The sequence below is a fragment of the Mytilus trossulus genome, chromosome 2, assembly GCF_036588685.1.
Source record: "Mytilus trossulus isolate FHL-02 chromosome 2, PNRI_Mtr1.1.1.hap1, whole genome shotgun sequence".
Taxonomy (NCBI): Eukaryota; Metazoa; Mollusca; class Bivalvia; order Mytilida; family Mytilidae; genus Mytilus; species Mytilus trossulus.
The window spans coordinates 53,805,101-53,823,805 of record NC_086374.1 but is presented as its reverse complement, the minus strand read 5'-3'; the positions used below and the strand labels follow the sequence as shown (position 1 = coordinate 53,823,805).

General features: G+C 31.0%; 2 protein-coding genes across 10 annotated transcripts in view; one reads left to right on the top strand and one right to left on the bottom strand.

Annotated features, from left to right (window-relative positions):
• LOC134707570 (proto-oncogene vav-like) overlaps positions 1-1,343 on the bottom strand; it is a 52,396-nt gene extending 51,053 nt beyond the window's left edge. For all 6 annotated transcript variants that reach the window (XM_063567460.1, XM_063567459.1, XM_063567457.1 and 3 more), the window contains exon 1: positions 1,120-1,343. In XM_063567460.1, coding sequence (XP_063423530.1) covers positions 1,120-1,326 — 207 coding nt within the window. In that variant the 5' untranslated portion in view covers positions 1,327-1,343. The remainder of the gene's footprint in view (positions 1-1,119) is intronic.
• LOC134707571 (rab9 effector protein with kelch motifs-like) lies at positions 1,340-18,148 on the top strand. Of its 4 annotated transcripts, XM_063567464.1 has the most exons (6): positions 1,495-1,612; positions 2,363-2,432; positions 9,466-10,815; positions 13,076-13,396; positions 14,006-14,270; positions 16,813-18,148. In XM_063567464.1, exons 3-5 carry the CDS (start codon positions 9,990-9,992, stop codon positions 14,215-14,217), a joined length of 1,359 nt encoding a protein of 452 aa, XP_063423534.1. In that variant the 5' UTR covers positions 1,495-1,612; positions 2,363-2,432; positions 9,466-9,989; the 3' UTR covers positions 14,218-14,270; positions 16,813-18,148. The 4 variants fall into 4 exon arrangements, with proteins under 4 accessions (XP_063423535.1, XP_063423533.1, XP_063423534.1 ...); XM_063567465.1 differs by lacking the exons at positions 1,495-1,612; positions 2,363-2,432 and adding an exon at positions 1,340-1,362; XM_063567463.1 differs by lacking the exon at positions 2,363-2,432 and having other exon boundaries at positions 1,442-1,612.
• The last annotated feature ends 557 nt before the right edge of the window (positions 18,149-18,705 follow it).

The window sequence follows — 18,705 nt, the reverse complement described above, 5'->3', positions numbered from 1 at the left end:
AATGATATATTGCATCCAAAAATAATGTGTGAAAGCATGAAATTGTAAAATATTATGAAAAAACATTTACTTGCAAATAGAATGGAATTATTTTACCAGCTCGAGGCTTATACTTGTATGTTGTTATTGATATATCAAAAGTTTAGCAAGAACTTTCAATGACATTAGCTTTAATACATTGTAATAGCGCTAGCTGAATCATTAGTTTGAACCGTATTGCAATGAACCCTTAAAGACTTACTGGAAAAACAAGAGATTCCCAGCATCCTTTCATAAATAAGTTTCATAAAAATTAAATGAGTAAACAATTTATGTCTAATGGGTAGACTTTTCTGCCTTGTACATGTCATCTTCATATTAACCATGTTAACATGATTATGCTGAATTTTCTTTTATGATTTGTTTCCATTTTTTGATAATTGACTTGGAATATCCATAAAAGTCTCTTGCACCAACGCAATCAGTGAAAAGGTCGTTGGTGTTTATTGAAAATGACTTCATAAGAGTGATATATAGGAAGTAAATAAATGTCATATCAATTTTTAATATAAGAAGTATATATATATATATAGATCATTCTCACATTCATGCACTTAATTCCCCCTACATTTGCAGTGTCACAAATTGTATGTTATAAGTTTCAGAATTGAATGATTAATGAAATGACACCCTTTAGCCTAATTGACCCTGTGTCAATTACCTCAACTTACTCATAAAAGGAACTCAGTCAAAATTTGGTTAATGGAACAGAAAATAGGTGTAGATAATGTACATGTACTATATAGGAAAATCAATATTTGCCATGTCTGCATTGTTAATTTGAATGGGAGAATTCAGATTAATATTGCTGATAGGCACCTATTAATAAACACTATAAAAATTGGTTAAAAGATCAAGAGTGCATGGTTGCTATATTTGTTTATTTACAGCAATTTACATCAGGAAGTGAAAATAGATCCGATTGGCCTCTTTCCAAATCCTTATCTGTTGGTTTACTTTTATGTTTTTTTTATTATGCAAATTCAGGATAAATATTTCATAATGTCTTTATTTCAATTGCATTTACATATTTTTTTTCTCTTTTTAATAAAAGCTGATCGAAACGAAAACAAAACAAACCTGGGAAAGTTGAGGTCTTGGGCTGAAATCCTTCAGGTCAACCACATTTGGACTAAGATTGTTCAGTAAATGACAAATCAAAACACCATCACGTAAAGCCTGAGCTAAGTCGAATGCTGAAGCATCTGGTCCTGTCGTTTTGTGGTCATCTGGCAAAATGTGACAGCGAACCAACCAGTTCGCACACTGTCGCCACTCGTCCGCCATTTTCTCTTCACGGATTCCTTGACCCGGAACTTAACTGTAAATGATTATATATTCATATATGTATTTCAGTAGAACTGTCTCAATTAAAAAAGTCAATTTATGCTGAATTAAACTGCATAAAAATCGTTAAATAATTAGTTATTCCATCAACAATTATTTATACGAAAATATAAACTTTAGCTTTACATGCAGGTGCCCTTACTGAGCACACTGCTTCTTGTTTCTAAGGCCTTCCTGCTTCACAAGAAATATCTCTTGCAGAGATCAAAGCAGAAAATATTTCCAGGTAATTAGGCTTGTTAATTCCTAATGAATATGTTCAACAGACAATTACCTACACAACTTTATGGTATCAAATAGAACTAAAATACAGAGTGACAGTCTAACTGTTTACCCAAAAGATAATGCATCACCATCAGCTGAACTTGGACATGTTGGATGATGTATGAATTAATAGTCACTATAAATGCATCCAATAAGACCCCAATCACACTAGGACATTTTAATCAATTTAACCTAGACCGTTTCATTTTAGCTTGATTAAGGGCCACTGTGAACGCTTTGAATTGATCTTCAATCGGTCTAAACCAAAACACCAAATTTTAATCTAATATATATATATATATATGTTATTATGAGACGAGAAATCATTATTACGACAATCCAAGATGAGGGGTCAGTAGAAGCCGCTTGACTTATTTAACGACCGAAGATAAAGGTATTATTAAAAGAGGTGGTTTCATTTAAATATAAGCGCATTAGCTATAGGCTATAGCCATCCTAATATGTATGAGTACGCATGCCCCTATCTAGAACAATGATTCAAACCTTTAGAAAGAAAGAAAGAATTGATCATACTTTAAATGTGAACACACTGAGAACAGTTTAAAATTTGTGTCTTCTGTTGATTTTTGATATTAGGAACTGCAGTATTTTTTTCATTTTGTTTAAAAACTTTCTTGTCAGAGCACTACATTTTTTTGTTTCAAAAAATCCTATGCAGATCAAGTATGATTTTTTTTTTATTTCCATTAAGGAAAATGTGAACAGGAGAAGAATTTTGTAAAAGTTAACGATGCACGCCAAATGATAGGAAATTAGGCCAGGTGAGCTAAATAAGGAACGCAAGTCTGCCTATTAACAAATGTTTAGCATGAAAAATCAAAATATTAATGTCAGTTATCAGTGGCGGATCCAGGAATTTTCATAAGTGGGGGCCCACTAACTGACCTAAGAGGGGGCCCACTTCAGTCACGCTTCAGTGATTCCCTATATAAGCAACCAAATTTTTTCCCCCCCTAAATCCGCCTCTGGTTATTATTGCACAGTGCTCAAGCTAGAATTCATTAGGGGCATGGTGCCAGTGGAGGGCAGGGCACTTTTTTATGATAGGAGAAGGCAGTGCTCATTTCTTTTGTCTACGTCCCTGCATGTATCACAAGTTCACATATTTCTTTACTGTATATATTGTTAATAAAGATGCATAAGTTGTTGTTTTGATTATTTATTCTATAAAATTTGCATAAGAAAAGTCATTCATACTACATGTTCATAAAATATGGCAATACACATTCATACTATTAACCAAAAGAGGCAAAATAAACTTATTATTCTCCCCCACCCCCTCTCCTTCTGAAAAAAACCATAAACTTAACATCTCATAGTTTACCATACATGTACATGACAGAGTAGTTGTATTTCTAAATTTTCATCTAGAGTTTGGCCCTTAAATTCTTTTTTCACTGTTTGTGTTTAGGAATATGTTATTTAGTGTAGCTTCATCAGGTTGATTTGTGAGTCTAACTGCACACTACTATTTTTGTAAGTTATAGCTTGACACCAATATTGAAACAAATATTCATATAAAAGAGAAGATATGGTATGATTGCCAATGAGACAACTATCCACAAAAGACCAAAATGACACAGACATTAACAACTGTAGGTCACTGTACGGTCTTCAACAATGAGCAAAACCCATACTGCATAGTCAGCTATAAATGGCCCTGATAAGACAATGTAAAACGATTGAAACGTGAAAACTAACGGCCTTATTTATGTAAAAAAATGAACACAAAACAAATATGTAACACATAAACTAACGACAACCACTGAATTTACAGGCTCCTGACTAGGGACAGGCACATACACAAATAATGTGGCGGGGTTTAACATGTTAGCTGGATCCCAACCCTCCTCCTAACCTGGGACAGTAGTATAACAGTACAACAACTTCACATTTCTTTCTTGTATAAAATTTGGATTGCCAAAAGTATGATTATTAAAATAAATTGCAATTTATTTTTTTTGTATGTTCTAAGACAGTTTTAAGGTAACATTCTTATATAATTTTGTATTCAATTGTTTATTTTTTCCTATTTTTAGTGCTAGATAATATTTTAGGAGCACAAATTTGTAATAAGCTTTTTCAGGGGAAGTAACTCCAAAATTAATTTCCAACATGTTTACGTCTGCTTGTCGTTCACAAGTTGACATTGACGTTGTTTCTGTGAAGGCATAGTTTCATTTTGATTTCTTCAATTCAATTTTAAATTTATGAAAGTGTTCATCCATACACTCTTCCATTGTGACTTCATCTTGGAGATCAAAATAGACATATTCATCAAATTTTTGACAAAAAGGTACATTGTCTTAATTAAATTACCTAGTAATTAACACCTTTGAAGTCTTATCCACAATAATTGATTGTAATGACATGATTAACCTTGTTACCTGGGGCCAATCACCAAGTGTCTTATATGTCATTTAACTTCTGATAAAAAATCGAAGCAAAAGGCAATTTTACCAAAACGGCACAAGGTTTTTTCAGAAAAAGGAGTCAGGGCAGAAGGGGGCGCGGCTGAGGGCACACAGGGTGTAGCTTAGGGCACTCAGGACACGGCGCCCTTCTATTTTGGGCTAACGAGACCACTGTTGCATGTATTGCGTTCCTGAATTTACAAAAATTGCTGTAACTAATGTTTTTTAAAGGGGCACTAGCTGTCAAATTCATGGTCACCATTCTGACTCAAATTCTCATATTTGATTTATAACAATGTAAAACATTTATCTAAACTATCAAAAGTCTAAAATAAACAGTTTACAGAGCATGGGTTGGTAATATGTAGGTTCATTTCGTGTGTATTTTAGTCCAGACACCATCTAATTAACAATCGATCTGACCTCAGATGACCACATAAGCGATGTAAACATAAATAAAGATATGAATAGATTAAGTCAACACATGCAATTGGATATTTATAAGGGCTATTTTATTTTATTTTATAGATTAAAAATATATGTTTCTCATTGTTTTTACCCGTATGAGAATGATTTTATGTGGATCGAATTAGTTATTAAATGATATACCTTTGTTTCAATTTCATTGTTGACAATCTTTTTCTTTAAATAACCAGTACATGTACAAAGCATGCATTGTCAATCTCTAGCTTGGGGTTAAATTGAAGTTCACATGAATACAGATTTAATGAGGTCGACTTATTCACTTGCAAGTGAATAACTAATTGTCTATTTTTCTTAGCTTTATTTGACAAAATTGAACCATTTTGGCTGTTAGAAGCGAATTATTATTTCACTATTTTACTTTCATTATTGCTTGAACCAGAATCATCTTACTTTAGATTTTTTACATATCTTGTAGCTAGTGCCCCTTTAAGAGTGAAAATGCAAAAAATAAATAAGTGGGGGTATAATTCAAAGCAGCTTTGAATTTTCCTCGGAGTTCGGTATTTTTGTGTTTTTACTTTTTAAGGTTTGGTATATATCATGTTTATAACAAGGTTTATTCATATATTAACCTTACTATTGAGAAGTTGATGCATTTTGTTTTTCATTTTCAATAGTAAGTTTGTTAAATTTACAATTTGATGTAAACTAAAGTGTTAATATTGAATTGATAAAGTTTTGACATGTTTGTAAAGCCCATTTAAAATTTCAAATGTATCATTCTTGTAAAACATATTATTTACAATACACAGTTGTATGTATGTCTATTTGTAATAAATAACCCCATGAGTGGTGATGACATAAGTTTTGAAATTCTTTATTAAATTATTTGAATTATATATAAAATATGCATGTAAACTGAACACCTCAAATTAGGCATGCTAATGAGTTAAAAGGGTACTGGTATGATGGCACAAACTTAAGTTTTCAATGTTTTGTCAGTTTATTTGATACAAATGTACATGTACTATTAGCAAAAGGTCAATAACATTTGGTGTATGGAAAAATTGTAAGGTGTAAATGTCTGGTTGGCAGGGGTCATATGACCTTGAACTCATTTTCATGATCCTTCGTTCAATGTTAATAAGTTTTTGTGATTACCATGATTACATCTATTTCTGAGGAATTAAAAGCAACAGAGCTCCACTATAGTTGGGCCACAATTTAAAATATTTTGGTTTGCCCAAACCCTACTCAAGGTTAAGACAGTGGGTAAGTAAAAAAAATGTAGGCAGGCATTTTTTTTTTTTAAAGAAATGGAAGTATTAGTCTTCATGCCTATCTGATTAAAAAAAAAAATCTTCAAATTAGGAAAATATAAGAATTTGAGTAGGCAGCTTTTTTCTTGGTAGGTAGGGTTTGGGCAAACAAACATTTTCTTTTTTATGGCCTTGGAGTATGGAGTTATTGTAGGGTGTTCATGTCTATCTAACAGAGTTCAAATATCATGAATATGGTGTATCTGACCTTGACCTTGTTTTCAAAGATCATTGATAATTGTATTAAATGTACATGTATGTGACAATTGTAGTAGACTAGTTCTGAAAAATTTCAAAATAAATTAATGATGTAAAGCAGGCTTGTTTTACACTGATGACAGGCTCTCTGTTCCTAATTGCTACAATGTATTAAAACTTTTGGATATTTTGTACAGCATATTTTAACTTCAATTTGTATAAGTTTTTCTTATATTTTCTTAAAATTGAGAATGGAAATGGGGAATGTGTCAAAGAGACAACAACCCGACCGTAGAAAAAAAACTACAGCAGATAACATATTTTGTTTAACAAAACCAATTACTAGTATAAGAGAAAGTTCTTTTATGTCAGTGAAATATGATTCCAACCAAAGTATTCAACAGCAGATAAAAAATGCAAAACTATATGTACATGTAGTGCAGACAGTTTGCTTAACATATTTACAAAAGGTGTGGCCGCTAAAGGAATGAAATGTTATCCAGAATATTTAAGTCAGTACATCATAGCATGCATGATTGATCTAGATTAATACTTCAATGGAATTGACTAACACAAGGTTGTTCACTATTTAGCTGATTTATTGCTTGTATTTATAATAATTGAAAGTGGGATACAACTGTTTCATGCATTGCATGTATTTAAAGTTTTGATTTAAACAGTTTAGTTTATTTATAATTTTAATTTGAATCTCTTACACAGAATTTTAACATTCAATTGTAACATAAATAAAAAGCACCAGAATGGGAAGCTTGAATAATATATGGTATTACGTATGCAATGTACTGTAGGTATGTCTCTTTTACATATTCCCCATTTCCATTCTCAATTCTTATTACCTGTAAATGTATTGATTTTTAGATTTCTGTCTCATTGACAAAATTTCCATAAGAGGCCGACAATGATGGAGGTTTTTAACTATCTTGACTGGCTACATAGCCCTTGCATGGTCAGCTGTAACTCCATATCTCTATTACTCATATTTTTATACTGTGGACAGTGGCAGATCCAGATCTTTTTGTAAGGGGGAACCAACTGACTGACCTAAGAGGGTGGGGTGGTGGCACTAGTCACATTTCAGTGATTTCCTATATAATTAACCAAATTATCCCCACAAAAAATTTTACTCCTCAAAATTTCAGTCCTATTTTTTGGAGTGAAGCTATTTTAGATTACATTATATTTTTGAATTTCTGATTCATTTTAATGTAGGTTGGAGCTAATCGAGTGTAACAACAATTTTACTACAATTGTTATCTATTATTTATGTTAATGGCCATGGTTATCATAATTATCAGATCATTATTTATTTCCTGTTAGTATTTTATATTATATGAAGGTTATATGTTTTAAATTAACATAAACTACAACATGTACAAAGAAGTATAATCTTCAGTATCCACTGATGAGATAAACACAATCTTTTATGAACCACCTACATACTATTAAATTGTTAAAAAGAAATTAACTAGAAAATACTGGTACAAGTTAATCTCAGCAACTAAAATTTAACAATTTTATGGTAAGCTTTTTTCTCTTCTTTTATTTTGATGCATAATAATGATTTAATAATGTTTTTCCTTATTTAATACCCCTGCTCCTGTAGAGGGTGGGGGAATAGAGTTTTACTACTGTCTATCCATCTGTCAATTGATCAGCTTGTTCATATGACTGACCCTCCCATTAAAAATTTACATCACATTTTTCTAAGGAACTTCAAATAATTGCTTCCTGAAATTTGTTATCTATCTTACACGTCAGGAGCAATTGGTCAGGAGGGTATCTACTGTGTGACTCGTTTTCAGATTTGTTTCTCATCAACTTCCTGTTTTCAAAAAGCTTATAATATATATATTCTAGACATAATACCATTACTTTCTTTTTCACTCCACTAAGAAAAACTCACTGTCACGATAAACTCAATCATGCTGAAAGTGGTGGTAAGTATTAATTGATCAATTAGTTCTAGGAAATTACAAATAACAGCTTCCTGAAATTTGTAATCAGGCTTCATGTCAGTATATTTATCAGTGTGACATGATTTCAGATTCATCTCTCATCAATTTCCTGTTTACCAAATATTTATGTATTATTCTTTCACATTCTGAAACATTACCATTAAGAAAAGGGCATTTAACAATAGGAAAGGAAAAGTAATTTCTTTTGACATGGATTTTAGAAAGATGATTAATTTTGATAGTAGAAAAAGGATTGTTCCTTTGATTATCCTGGTGGAAATTCTACCACCTAGACATATATATGCATATTTACATAACAGCCTAATGAATATCGGTGGTTCAGTATAACTTCAAATTCTCTTTAGTGATGAAGTCTTGGGTATATTGATAGATTACATACACGTATTACTGATTTTAATGGTAATCTACATCCTCACTCAGGGACAGGTTGTATATATTTTTCACAGAATTAAAAAAGGGAATGATCATATTTGGACCATATTGCAGAGCTAGATTTTTTTTTACTCCAAATCAAGATTTAAGTTTTAATTGTTTAGGAAATTTTCTGAATTCTACATACTAAAGAATACTTTTCATTGGAAATGGTTTCAATTTTCAGTTTCTTAGGAACTCTAGGAAAAATCTATGCAAGGAAATTGAAAATGCACAATTTGATGAAGCAAAATATTGATTGTGTAAGACTCATTATTGTATTCTATTTATTGTTCCATAATTTAATATTGATTCCCAGTATCTGTCAGTGATAACAAAATTCTTCTCTACTGTGACTCATAAATAAATGTGTGAGAATGTGTCACCTTTTGTCTTAGAAAGGCATAGCAATTATTAGATACATTACATGTATCTTATAATTTCACACAACACCATTGAGGATGGTGTAGATAGGGGTCTAGCATTTCTTTATTCTTTTTTTAGACCACATTTTCTATTCTTGTTAATTTTTGTCCATTATTCTTTATAATTTTTTGTCCATTATTCTTTATGTTTTAGCACCCCATTATTCTCTCTATTGGTTTGCCCTTTATTTTGCACATTATGCTCTATTGTGTAAACCCATCCAAACTCTCTTTAAATTGTTAAAAGTAAGAAAGAGGTTTCGAAAACTAAAACTTCCTTGCCTTAGAAGCATAAATTCATTAGTTGATCAATTGAATTTGATGCTTTAGTATACTTAAATGTCATTCAGAATATGCTAATTGAACTCAAATGTAGAAAAGAAGGAATTATAATTTTGCAATCTTACAGAAACCACACAGTAAAAAATTATACTTTAAAGACTTTGTATCTCCTTCTAAATTCTTTTTCAGATACAACTATTTTAAACTGAATTGCAAAATTTGTCACTTAGAACCCCAATCCCGATATTCTATTCACTATTGTTCTGTAATATATATATGAATTTTAATGAGCCATTTTATATGTATTTTTAATTTTTTTTAGGTGAAAAAAGGATGAAAGTTTATTATCAATGAGTAAGACACCATCATATTATGACTCCTCCTATTTTGTGCATCAAAGATACGAAGATACATCGCTGATGATATTTCAACAGCAACAACGAAAAAAGCGTGATTCTCAACTGGAACTAAAGAGACGTAGTTTTACAGATCACTCTGCTTCAGGTGGCCAAGGCCAAGCACATGTTGATTTCAGTCACTATGGGAACTCTGGAGTGGTTGCTAAGAAAAAAACTATACAGAATTTGAAAACTGATACAACCATTGTCCAATCAACCATATGTAGTATAGTTTGATGTAATTTCTGCCTAGCTGTATATATATTTTTAGCTTTGCTATCATTAATTTCAAACATTTATCATTTCTGTACTAACTTTAATAGTGGTCAGTCCTTTGCTTGAACTGCATGCTCAAGTTTTGATATTGTCTCATCAAGGAATCTCTTAGCTCAGTGTATCAAATTTCTATTTGAACAAAAAAAAACTCAAACATCGAATCAAATCTACCATGGAGCTTCACCCATTTTTAGAACCAGATACAATTCCAAATCATGACCTATGGTATGTTTTGTCTACCTTTGGAGATTGTCCATCAATACGTGTTGGACACACTTGCACCTTTATCAAAGGAAATGGTCAGGATGACAATGGAAAACTTTATGTCATAGGTGGCGCTAATCCCAGCGGAGCATTCTGTGATACATTTGTACTTGATCTCAACACAATGCAGTGGGATATAATGGATTTACCTGGATTCAGGGCAAGGTATGAACATGCAGCATTTATTCCGCCGAGTAGTCCAGAAAAAATATTTATTTTTGGTGGTGCTGATAATACTGGCAATATGAATGATGTTCAGATTTTTGACACTGTAAAAAACACATGGTCCACTGCCGAAGTATCTGGGAACCCTCCAACTCCACGAACATTTCATACAAATTCACTCGTTGGTGATAAATTTGTTGTGTATAGTGGAGGACATTCGCAAGCAGAACCAGTTCAAGATCGACAAGTTCATTTCTTCGATACAACATCCTTAACCTGGTCCACTAAGATCATAAAAGGAGATGCACCCAAGTCAAGACATGGTCATGTGATGGTTGGTGTTGGCGATAACCAGATTTATTTACACGGAGGAATGGCACGATCTTCTTTCTTTGATGACTTCCATTGTTTAGACCTGACCAAAAATTCTTGGTCCCATATTAAAAATAAAAAAGTATACCCTACAGCAAGAGCTGGACACAGTGGAACCTCTGTTGGTAACATGTTGTTTATTTGTGGTGGAATGAACAGAGATGGTGCTTTAGATGATCTGTACAGATTTGATACAAGTAAGTTTTCTACTGTCATGACTGTGCAAATGCATGTATTTTTGTGGATTTTTAATTTTGAAGCTTTTACAAAGTGGGCAAACAAGCTTATAGTATAGAAAATTTGTTGGACATATAAATTCTGGTTCACTTTTACCCATTTATCACGGAAATTGGTATCCCACGAATGATAATGAAATATGTATTGTTTAGAATGAACATCCTGAATTTTATCAGATCTTATTGATAGAAAACATTTTATCTTGTAAATCTTTTTAAAAATGAAAAGAATTTAGGAAGTGAATATAACTGAATTAGTTTGCTTATTTTCTTCATTCTTTTCAAATGTTACTTCAGGAAATAGAGTCCTCAGTAGAGACCAATCTTACAACCTAATTTGTGTCTAAATATGGAATAGTCTAGTTATAATAGGAGAATAAACAAAAAAAGGATAGTAAGAATTTTCAGCTATTTAACAGACTTGTCACTGCTTTCAATTACTATAGGAATACCATAGAAATCAATAGGTGTCAGTCTTTATCTATTTTTAGCACAAGGTAATTTGTTCTCAGTTATTTAACAGACCCCTTTCTGTCAGGTTCTATTTTTGGAATATGGTTCTATTACAAAAATCAATAGATATCTTCCTGGTTGAAGTATGTTCTATTTTTAACCAGTCAATGGAATAATTTGTTTTCTTCCTTGTTACATGTATTTCGTGCAAAGATAAATTTTTGTAGTAGTGCACTTATATCATGTATATAGAACATTAAAACCAATTTTAGATAAAACTGAAAATTTTCAGTTTTATTAATTTTGGGTTTCATTAGTTTAAATATATTTTTTAGTTTGACATGATTCTCCTTTTAATCATAAGTAGTATAGGTTAAAGACATGATAGATATATTACATTAGTAAAACCGTTGCTAAAGTTTGGCATCCCTTTGCCTGTTCATGCTGTGTAAATAAGCAACTTTCCTTTCTAAGCGGTGACTTGTGTGTAGGGAGAGTGCAACACTCTCTCTGCATGTTAAAGAACACTTTCAATTATGTTAAAAGAAATTTAATTAAAATATTCTGAGAACAACTTTTCTTAATTGTGGTAATCAGTATAACAAGTTGAATTTGGCTGATTTATAAAAGAATTTATGCATATATACAAACATAGACATCCACGATAGTGACAAAATGGAAATAATTCTTATTTCTCAAATTATGTCAACCTAAACCTATCCATTGTCAATTTTTTTGTAAATTTCTTTTAACTTAGTTGAATACAACATACATTTTGTACATTGTATATTGTATGTGACCAAAGTCACCACATGGATTTTATAGGAATCATATATGAAACACATAGCTGACACATACATGTAGTATACTGGGGAAATAGAAACCTTTATAATACATGTAAATGCATGTAGTGATCTTCCAAGATGAATCCATATAATTGTAGAATTTGGAGTTTAGTATGACGTCCATTATCACTGAACTAGTATATATATTTGTTTAGGGGCCAGCTGAAAGACGCCTCCTGGTGCAGGAGTTTCTCACTGCAGTTAAGACCTATTGGTGACCTTCTGCTGTTGTCTGTTCTATGGTCGTGTTGTTTTTTTGACACATTCCCCATTTCCATTTTCAATTTCATAATAACATTAGTCCTGGATTTTAAACATTTGTATCATGTGTATTATATACTTGGTATAAGTGTTATATAGATATAAATATATAAAATATAAGACATTAGATTGGTTAATATAATTTGATGGATATTGTTGTTTTTAAAATTTGAAGAAAAAGACTACAAATTGATGGTTTTTGGATAAGCCACTTATGTTACCTTTTGAATAAAAATCCAAAGATTGTAGATGATAATTTATAACCAGAACATGTAAAATTTAAATTTTCAGCCTTGCAGCTGTTTTGGTTCGGGTGTTACAGTATGTACACACAAGTTGATTCAGTTCAAAATAATCATGTGAGGTGAACTCTTTCACAGTGATTCACGTAATATATTATGCCAGCAACAGAAATTTTAAACTGAATCACCTTGTAAAGTATTGTATACATGTACTTAAAAAGATTAAAACTTGGGAAATCTGCAAAGTTGTGTAGAAAACTAACCAGTTCTTTCCTTAGTATTGATAAAAAAATCTTTGAGATAAAATTAAAGCAACTGCTTAACTTAAATATTTTATTTACCAGAAGCATGACTTAGTGAGTAAATGCTGTAATGTAATGATTGTTTAAGTGTTATTCACTGATACCGTTCATATTCCAGGCTGTAAAACTTGGTGTAAGATAGAACTAGCTGGACCAACACCAACATGTCGTCTTGACTTTGGTATGTGTACTATAGAACTATCAAGAGATCTTCCATCAACTACGAATGAAAATACAGATGTTTTGGAGACTTCAAAACATGCACAAGAAATGCTAGAACTTGCAATGAAGCCTGGAAGTGCTAGTTCTAGAAGCAGTAGTACCATTGGCAGTGCAAGTTCAAAAGATCGACAGTTACCAGAAAGTGCCAGTTCTAGACCAGGAAGTCGACAAGTTGGCAGTGCTGGCTCCAGAGAAAGCTATCATGAATATAATTATGGTTTGTATTAAAGTTTTCCTTGCATGACTATTTATCTTATTAGTTTTACTATTTTTGCTGTATCTGTAATAGACCAAAATAGCATTTTAAACTATCCAAATTGAACCTCTTCATGACTAAATACTTTGGTCAGTTGGTGGTGTTATATTGTCTTTCCTAGTTCCCATGTATATTTTTATTAACTTTTAACAAAAAAAGATTGAGTATAACACACAAAATGTACCGATGAGGATTTTGACTTGAAACAGGCACATGAAAATTAAATCTACAGTTTAGTATCATATTAGATAGATGTTTCAGTGTTCTCCCCAGAAATTTCATATAGCATTTAGTATGCAGGGAAATTTAAAATACCATCTTGTTTCTAAAGATTATAGCATATCACATCCTATACAAAATTAATTCAGATAGCATCACATTCAAGAAATATACCATCACATTACCATGATGCTAAAAGGTCCTGGGGAGAACACTGGATATTTTCTTTCACATTTATATTCCCTGTTAAAAATTGATCCACTTTATCATTTCATAAAGATCAGTTATAGATATAAGTTTACTAAAACACACAATTTGTTAAATAAACATGTTTCTTTAAAATTATTTCAGAAAGTTCCAGTACAGGCAATGATATACAAACTCTTGAGGAAGGAGAAAATCTCTCTGACGAGGAAGAAACTCCTAGAGCTGAAGGTGCTACTTCAAGTGTATTTAATGACTTCATTAAACCTAAACATACAATGAAGATGGTGCTTATACATGGTGGGATGGATACAGAAGGAGAAATCTTTGATGATACACTTGTGTATTTGGTGGAATGATACTTTTGTCTAATGAGCAATATGAACAACTAAGTTTTATGACATGAGTGTTTATATATCTTTATTCTCACAAACCAAATTACAAAGGTATAGAGATAATTATACATATTTCAAAATTACATAAATAAATAATGTACGAAAGTAGATAGAGGCATTCACAATTGTTCACCCAGAAAAATTCAATTTGTTATTGATCTCCTTAATAAGTTTACATAGTTCGTTCAGTTCTGAACATTTTTTTGAATTCATTAAATCATAAAACTTCAATGTATTTGGACTATTTCTATAGTAAAATGCAATACATTGTTTTCTACAGTTATCAAAAGCTGAACAATTAAAAATGTAATGGTATTCATCACCAATGGCATCTGAATTACATAATACACATTTTCTGTTTTCTCTTTCTATTTTTTGCCATCTTCCAGTTTCTATTGGAAATTTCATGTTCAAAGTTCGAAATTTAAAAAATAAGGATATTTGCCTATCATCCAAAATATTAAAATATTTTTCAAACTCCAAAGTATCTTTAAATAAACGATAATTTAATGCTTTTGGTGATTCCTGTAGGCTTGCTAGCCATTTTTGTTTGAATTGATCTATTAAATTCTGTTTGATGGTTACATGTAGCCATGTTTTATTTACAAAAAAGATATTGTCCCATACATATGACAAGCCACACGTGTCTAAAATTGACTTGACTTGTTTAAACCATAAAATATTTGTACCATATTTGGCATTTGCTAAGTTATACAAAATAAAAGGCAATTTGTCAGGTTTTCCGGTTACCAACTTGAACCAATAATTTATCATTCGTAACTTAATTGAAATATCAAATGGATATCTTCCCAATTCACCATAAATCATAAAATCAGGAGTAGACTTTTTTACTCGAAGTAATATTTTACAAAATTTAATATGAACCCTCTTGATTATTGAATTATTTCCAAAACCCCAAACTTCGCACCCATACAGAAGTATTGGTTTAACAATTTTATCAAATAGATCAAGTTGGCATTCAATTGACAGATTATGTATTCTACCTTTTCGAATAATATCGTACATAGCATGTGTTGCTTTTTCACATTGCTTTTTTTTAGCTCTTGAAAAATTTCCTGATCTAGACAGTAATACACCAAGATAAGTAAATTCACTCACAATATCTAGTATTATATTATTATACTTAAAAACAATATTTTGCGGTAGTCTACCTTGTGAAAAAATTACAATCTTACTTTTTTCCACATTTACTCTTAGTTTCCATAACTCACAATATTCATATAAGGAGTCCAGTTGTCTTTGTAAATCTATCTGAGATTCTGCCATTAAGACAGTATCGTCAGCATATAAAATGACAAACAATTTTAAATAAACATTTAACTCTATTTCTAACTCATCAGAGATAGTACACAAACCTTCTATATTATTATTCTGTAAAAACAATTCCAGATCGTTAAGATAAATGGAAAAAAGCAAAGGAGAGAGATTCTCTCCCTGTCTAACACCAATGGAACAAGGGAAAAATTCAGAAAAATCTGATCCAAAATGAATACGTGATTTGATATTATTGTACATGTTGACAATAACGTTATACATTTTTCCGTTAATCGAATGTTTAATAAGTTTTGACCAAAGACCAGACCGCCAAACAGTATCGAACGCTTTCGCAAAGTCAACGAAAGCACAATATAGTTTCTTCTTTTTCCTCTTTAGCAACTCAAATAAGATGTGAATAACAAATATATTGTCTACTGTGGAATAACCTTTTCTGAAGCCAGCCTGGTTTTCATTTAATAATAAATAATCCTCTAAGAAAGAACTCAATCTAAGATTTAAAACAGATGTGAAAAGTTTTCCCAGGCAGCTGAGTATAGTAATTGGTCTATAATTTTGGGGATCAGATTGGTCACCCTTGTTTTTATAAAAAGGTATAATATTTCCCATAAGCCATATTTCAGGCAAAGTACCAGAATCAAAAATCATATTAAAAAGTTTCACATAAACGGGTACAAAAATGTGTGATGTGCTTTTAATAAATTCGTTGATTATTAAATCATCGCCACTAGCCTTCCGTTTTTCAAGTCTCGTATACACTTAATAATCTCATCTGCGGTAATTTCTGAATTCAAAACTTCATTTACACCTTGAATGTCATTCGGCTCAGATGTGACGTCATTTGTAATCTCGGCGTTATTTAAATTTTTGAAAAAATCAAACAATACATCTAATGCTATATTAGGTTTTTTTCTTTTCCCTCCCCTATTTAAAATTTTCCAATATTCCTTCGGATTTTTTGTCCTCAGGTTTTTCATATGTTTTTGAAATTCTTTTCTATATTCCCTCATCGATTTATCCATCTGGCGTTTATATTCCCGTTCTTTCTTTTTCATTTCTTCCCTTTTTACTTCTGATCTATTACTGTTATAATTTCTCTTTGCTCCCCTGTAAATCTTTCTCTTATTCCAACATTGCTTATCAAACCATGGTTTGTTCCCCCTTTTTTTCCCTGTACGATTTCCTAAGCTAGCATTATATGTACCTAGAACATTTTCTGCAGCATCCAATAATATGCTGTTAATTTTTTCGACTACTTCGTTCGATTAGTAGAGATATGTAATGTATTGTGAAGAATGATGTATATTTTTTTTAATTTCTGAATTTATAGAAATTTAAGAACAATTGCATGTAAGACAAATGTGTCAAATGAGCAGATCCAGGACAAATATTTATTTTACTTTGTAATTCCTCACCTGGCCCATATATACAGCCAACTGAGTCATTCTCATCAATCGGCATCCATTGTATTTGTGATCTTTTTTTTTCTTTTTTTTTTATTATCTTTTTTGGAACTAATGGGTGAAATTTAACCACAGTTGGCCACAAACATCATTGGGGTACAAATATGATGGATGCATCTTGTTAATTTTTTTTTATTAACAATACAAGATGACAGAAGAACAAATTTCAGCCTAGAATCAATTTAAAGTCTTCAATGTTGGAGAGTGGCAATTGTTAAAGTTGTGCTTGGATCTAAATGAATGACACAGGCTCTTTTGTAATTTGATTTCGAAATCAAAATGACCTTGTCATAGTTTTAAGTAGAGCCTTACCTTAAATTTGAAACTGACTATCAACAAATATGTTGTATAAATTATTTAAATAGAATTAAAAAAGGATCAAGGATTCTAAGGATTATATTGAATCTAATGTTAATGATCAAAATCAGGTACCAAATTCTTTATATAGATTAGTACGGCCAAATCTCAGCTTTTTTCCAAAAAATCTGCTTGGGTTCTGGATATGCATATTAATTAGCTAAGAATTTTTTTTATATCATTTTCATAAGGTTAAATCCTATTGTGACACTGCTGTCAAGAATATAACCTGTAATAGAAAAAAGTGCTTTTTACATTTGCTCAAAGAATTAACTAGTCAATTTTTCTAGGTTTAAATTTTTGCCAACTGAAAGTTTTTCAAAGACATAAATAACTCTGCAAGGACTCTTGGTATCAAATTATTGCAATTTTATTTGCACCTTCAAAACTTGACCACATGACATATAATCTAATTAGTGATAAATGATTTATTTTGGATAAAACATGTATTGGTATCTATAAAATATGATATAGAAAATAATTCAGAAACATTGTAATTACTGACAGATTAATTACACATTTTTTTTAAATCATAGATAAATCATAATTATCGAATGTATGGTGTAAAAAGTTGTCTTGTGTCAAAACCAGTTTTTGTAAGTGTAGCTTGGTCTTTCAATTTGATGTTTTTAACCATTGAGATTTAGAATGTATGACTATTTTGATGCAACATGTGTTCTGCCTGTAATTTAACTTTATCTGCATGTGTCTCAAGAATATTCATCAGATCTGTAGTAAAATTATACTAGTTTTAAACCATTAAAAGTAACAAGAAATGATTTACAAATTACTTTATTCACAATAAATTGTGTACAATTGTGGAAAATGTTATCAACCATACAAGGCTTATAAGTTAGAATATGTTACATGTTTTTTTGTTAATATAAGACTCATGAGGTGCACTTGGATCAGTTGTAAGGCAAGATCAATACAAAATTAAAGAGCATTGACATCCAAAAATACATTTTTAGTTTAACCAAATCTGGCTTATGCTATTTAAGCCTTATATGGAATGCATTCGTACTTATAGATAGTAAATATCCATGCTAAAGAGACACCCAATTTACTTATTTTCTATATATTTACAAAAGCATGTACATATTTTAGTTACCAGAAAACATAAATTAAATTTGCACATAAGCTTAAAAGATTTTTCATGAAAATTAAATCAGAAATTAATAAAATTCTAAAGATTTATTGTAAAATAACTGAGCCTTTTTTTGCCACCTATAAGCATTAAGACTTGGATTTTCTTTAAAATGATTAGAATTATCTCCCTTCCTATTAAAATTTATTTGTAGTTTGAAAACATTAATATTTTAAATCTACATATAGG